General features: G+C 43.2%; 1 protein-coding gene across 1 annotated transcript; it reads right to left on the reverse strand.

Moving 5' to 3' along the window:
- Positions 1-1,028: 1,028 nt before the first annotated feature.
- Positions 1,029-1,922, reverse strand: LOC134672178 (uncharacterized). Its single transcript, XM_063530077.1, has one exon. It carries the CDS (start codon positions 1,920-1,922, stop codon positions 1,029-1,031), a length of 894 nt encoding a protein of 297 aa, XP_063386147.1.
- Between the last annotated feature and the right edge of the window lie 3,625 nt (positions 1,923-5,547).

Genomic DNA, 5,547 nt, shown 5'->3' on the forward strand with positions numbered 1-5,547 from the left:
CTTGTGTAGAGTCTCGTCAGCTGAGTAGACGAGGATGTCATCTATATATGGAAAAACAAAATCGAGACCCCGTGTGACCTCATCGATGAACCTTTGAAAGGTTTGACCGGCATTTCGTAACCCAAATGTCATGAAAGGGAATTCGAAGAGGCCAAACGGGGTAACGATGGCGGTCTTGGGTATGTCGTCCTCAGCTACTGGGATCTGGTGATAGGCCTTCACCAGATCAAGGGTGCTAAAGATGGTAGCACCAGCGAGGTTATTCGCGTAGTCGTTGATGTGGCGCACTGGATAGCGGTCGGGAATGGTCCTGGCGTTCAGGGCGCGATAGTCCCCGCAGGGGCGCCAAGACTGGTCTTTCTTAGTTGTCATGTGCAAGGGAGAGGACCAAGCACTCTCGGATGGCCGAGCCACCCCAGTCCGCACCATGTCCTCTAGTTCGGTCTTGGCAGCAGATAGCTTCTGAGGTGCCAAGCGTCGGGGACGGCAGGAGATGGGTGGGCCTTCGGTGGTCCTAATATGGTGCACAGTGTTGTGTTTGACTAACCGCTGGAATCCAGGAGGCTTAGTGATGTCAGGGAACTCAGCGAGCACTTGTGCAAAAGGAGAGTCCCGTAGACTGATAGATTTGATGCTAGGCTGCGTGACAGTAGCAGTTGAGCAAATGGCCTTAAGTCCAGTCTTACCATCCACCAGGCGTTGAGTGTAGCAATCTGGTAGAAGATGGTAATGGGCCAAAAAATCTGAACCGATGATGGCTGAATTAACTTCTGCCACCACAAACTGCCAGGTGAAGTCGCGCCGCAGTCCAAAATCAAGTCTAAGGTGGACTGTTCCGTAGGTCAAAATTGTACTGCCATTCGCTGCTCTAAGATCCCACTCTGTAGGTCTCCGCTGCTCCCTGAGCCAACGGTATGGATAGCAGCACAAATCTGACCCTGTGTCAATCAGGAACTGGTGTTTCGTTACCTTATCGGTGACGAATAGGCGGCGGCTGAGTGATTCTGTGGAGCAGTCAGACCCCGCCATTACTGACCGCTGTTCGAGTTTTCCGAGTTGTTCCAGTTGCAAGGCGGGTTGCATTTGGTAGCTCTTGTATTAAACTTTTTATGGTACCAGCACAGCCGAGTTGCGCCGCTGGCCGGGGAGTTGGTTCGGGTTCTGCTGCGCGATGATGACCTGTTCCGGGATCTGCCACGCTGCCCTCTTGTAGTCATGGCAGCAACCTGCTGTGTGAGCTGCTCGAGGCGGGCCATTACAGCGTTGAGATCAGGCTGTCCCGAATTATTAGTTACCTGACATGCTTGTTGTGGACCAGGAGTGACTTCCATTATTTTGTCAGCCAGCTCTGCAAGTTTGTCTAAGCTGATGTCGGACTGAGCAGTCAAAATCGCTTGAACTTGCCCTGGTAGCCGTCTCATCCATAACTGCCTTAAGATGCTGTCATCTTTAGATGAGCCTGCAAGAGACTGTAGGTGGCGGAGGAAAGCGGACGGCTTGCGGGTTCCGAGCTCCTCGCTGCTTAACAGTCGCTCGACCCGCTGCTGCTCCGACACAGAGAGCCGCCGGATCAGTTCTTCTTTTAATATTTTATACTTATCATGTTCCGGCGGGCTCATGATAATGTCTTCAATCTCTCCTATTAGTCGTTGGTCAATTATGCTGATGACATGACTGAATTTAGTCATGTCTGCCTTAATTCCTGCCAAATGAAATTGTGCCTCTGCCTGGGCGAACCATACCGCTGGTCGGTCGGCCCAGAACGGAGACAGTTTGACTGTAACACCGCATATGCCTTTTGTTGGTGCCGTGGTGTCGGATGTAGGTGTGTCAGATGTTGAAGGCTGGTTCTGCTGGGCTTGTAGAGCCGCATTTTGCACCTTTAGGGCCTCCAACTCAGTCCGCAACTCCTCAAGAGACATTTTTAAAGTTTGATACCACAACCAAATGTTACACACACACAATCAGAACGAAACACACGGGCAAAACAAGACAATTAGAATGCACATAAATTCAGAAATTAAGATGAAATGCTTCCAAAACAGTATGAAAATCAGTGGCAAAATCAGGGTTAAATCTAGCAAATTGTATATTGACAGGCAGCAACAGGAGCAATAAATGTCCAGTTAGTATTGTTAATTAATCAGCACCGCACACACCAAACAGTTAGTAAGTTTCCAAAACCGGGACGTATTTAAATTTGTATATGTAGCTGTTGGTTAGTTTGTTATTATTTAGGCACTGTATATAGCGTAGCACACACACTTTTGTTCTTTGAAATAAATTATCAGACGAAAAACACTGAAAAGTTCCGTGAAAACAGTAAAAGTTTAGGTTTTACTTGCGTGAAATCGCTGACACTGGCGGGCGGGAAGTCGCTGGATGACGTATGTCAAGTTTGACGTATGACGTTTCGTAAGGCGATCCGCACTGGCCGATGAGGATGATGCGATCTCGGCGATTGACGGCAAGTTGACAGCGAGTGCTTGTAACGCAATCCGTCCGTCTGCGGGCACCTTTATGGACGAGCTTCAACAGGTGCCAAGGTTATGCAAGGTTATGACCACGCCTTTGGTTTTCGATACACTTTTTTTCTTTAACTCCATCCAGGCTGCGCTTTGTAGATCATCTTTGTTGATCGATCGACGTCTTCGATACGAACTTTGATTCACGTATGGACGCGGATGTTTGCAGAAGTCGGCGTTCTTTCTTCGGAGTCACCAATTTCCCGTCACCGGGCAGGGATGACGTGGGATTTGAATGAGATGCAGTTGTCACTTTGTATACGTCGTGTAATACATGGCTTTGCACATTTTACATAATAAAATTACGTTATAGTATTTAATGTAACTAAAAATTACAGAGCGGCGTGTACGCCGGTGATGCTAGCTAGATTCGACAAGATGGCGTGTAGGGGGTGGAGTTGCCAGGCTTAGGTAAGCTGTTTAAGCTAGGTGTTAACACGCCACATACTTAATATTTATTTTGTATGAAAAAAATAAGGAGTCTAAATACTTCATAATTTTTAAAAGTTATTGAACAAAGTGTCACCGTTTGAAGAGTACAATCTATGTTTTAATTATTTGCTCATGTTACAGGCCACACCCGGTACTTATAAGTTTCGATAGTTTGTCATCTTGAGTAGGTAGGTACCTACTTTCTTTAGCCACGTAAGACTGGCTAGTGTAATTATTGATGTCCCCCCGCACGCTCTCTCGAGTGCTTGCCCCACTTTGATCGGCTAAACTGTGTGCATTTATAACGAGCCGAACACTTTACAATTCTAGAAGTGGAACATGAAATATTTTAGTTTCAAGAAATGAAAACGTAGGTACATTCAGTTATATTTAGAGTTAAATTTATGTTTAAATTTTAATCAGGTTTTTTTTAACCCTTTACCGCATACAAAGCCATATATGACGGATATGATATTTAACTCTATAGACAGCTATTAAGGTTCAAATTTTAACAAATAGTTTTTATTACATGCAGTAAGGGGTTAAGATGTGACTTACTATTACTAGTACTCGGATATCTCAATAGATTAAACTATGCAATTTTAAAGTTGTATGCACGATTATTGCTATAGGTATATTATTATAAGTGAAAAAAAATTTACGTGATTAAGCGCAGTTAAGAAGCCGTGATTAGTCTTAAATTAATTGATTCATGTGTGTTACGAAAGTTAATTAATTTAGCTAAGTTTAATGTAGGTAAGTACGGTCGAAAGTATTAATTTATGACGCATTTCGTACCTTGTCACAGTGACAATCAATATGAAAGTCGCTAGAGTATGACAAGGTACTATACCGGCTCGATTCGGGAAATGAATTAGAGACTCACTAGATATGAAATAGTAAAGATATGTGACGTTCCAATGCAAAAGGTACCTTATGGCGGCTGGCGCTTACGCCACACAGCGCCGCAATAATATTGGAGTGGCGTTAATAATAGCGTAAGCGCCAATCGATATAAGGTACCTTTACCCGTGGGACGTCACATATCTTTACTATATCGTATCTAGTTAATCTCTAATTCATTTCCCGAATCGCGCCGTACATATCTACTGCAAAATGTTGCAATTGCGTTACAGACCAGACATTTTTTTGCGAAGCTAATAACAAAATTATAGTCCGTTTTTTAGCATTAGAAAGAACTTCGCAGAAGTAACCTTGTGGTCCCAAATCCGGCACTTTTAGCGGTAATAACTTGACGTAAATTATATGTATTGACCATGCTACATTAGATAATTCAATAATTATTAATAATTAAAGAGCCTGATTATAACTGCACGCTTTCTTCTGTGGAGTTCTTTCTAATGCTAAAAAAAACGAACTATTATTCCGTGTAAGAGTGTACGTCATTAGGAGCCGATAAGACATTAGTGTGGGAGTGTCCGATACATGTTTTATTCGTCGTAGCACGCTCGCGGCGCCTGGAAAGGTCGCCGGGCAATTGTTACTGACGGCCGCCACCTTTGCGGCAGGCGCGCCAATTAATTATAATAAATGGACTTTTAACTAGGGAATGCAAATCGGTTATTTTCGGTTATTTTTTGTATGGAAATAATCGGTTATTAACCGAAACTGCGGTTATTTCCATACAAAAAATAACCGATTTGCATTCCCTAGTTTTAACCTCTAGCCAAATAACAATCGTTTTAGAAAATGCCAAGCTTAAATAATGCATGGTAATGGTTATGTGAGTTTTTGTTACGCCGAGACTTTTTCTTTTTACCAAAATTAAAAAATATGATTCAAATATTCAGAATTTTTATTCGATGTTTGAGATTCACCCAGTATACTATATTTTACTGTATATCTTATATAGGTCTAGCTTGTTAGAATTCACCAAACTTAATGAAAAAAGCTAATCGCTAACGCTACGTCTTACGTAGGCGAACAACGCGCGAACGCGGCGCGGCGCGGCGCGGCGCGCCGCGCCGCCTGACATTCGCGTGCAAATCGCGCCGCACCGCGTTCGCAACGAGATCGCTTACGTAGGACACTTCTATGGGCATCAAAGGATTGATTTCGCCGCGCCGCGCCGCGCCGCGTTCGCGCGTTGTTCGCCTACGTAAGACGTAGCGTAAACACCAGCGTGGACTAATAAAAATCTATTAATAGTCAATTTTGAGGAAAAGTACCTGATCTACTTTAGTACCTACGAGTACGTAGTATATACGAAAAAGAACGTAATAATACCGGTAATTTCTGTTTGAAGAAAAAATACCGGTATTATTACGCTCTATTTCGTACATACTTTTTGGTTTACCTTGCCTAAGATGAAAGATAAAGAAGAATATTTGGGCTATTTAGGGTTTTTAAACGGTTCCGAACCCAGTCAATTGTCTGTAATGTTAATTGTTATTATACTTTCCTTCTAGACTCGTACAATATGAAGCATTCATAAATAGGTTTCACTATTATGTTGACAAAGCTCGACAAAACAAATTAACACATAGTTTATGAAAGTGTTAATGTTAATTGTAAACATCCAGACAATGGCGTTGTTTACTTGTTTACGCATTCTGCCGTCGGCCGCCGG

Source organism: Cydia fagiglandana, chromosome 16 (genome assembly GCF_963556715.1).
Source record: "Cydia fagiglandana chromosome 16, ilCydFagi1.1, whole genome shotgun sequence".
In the NCBI taxonomy this organism is placed as follows: Eukaryota; Metazoa; Arthropoda; class Insecta; order Lepidoptera; family Tortricidae; genus Cydia; species Cydia fagiglandana.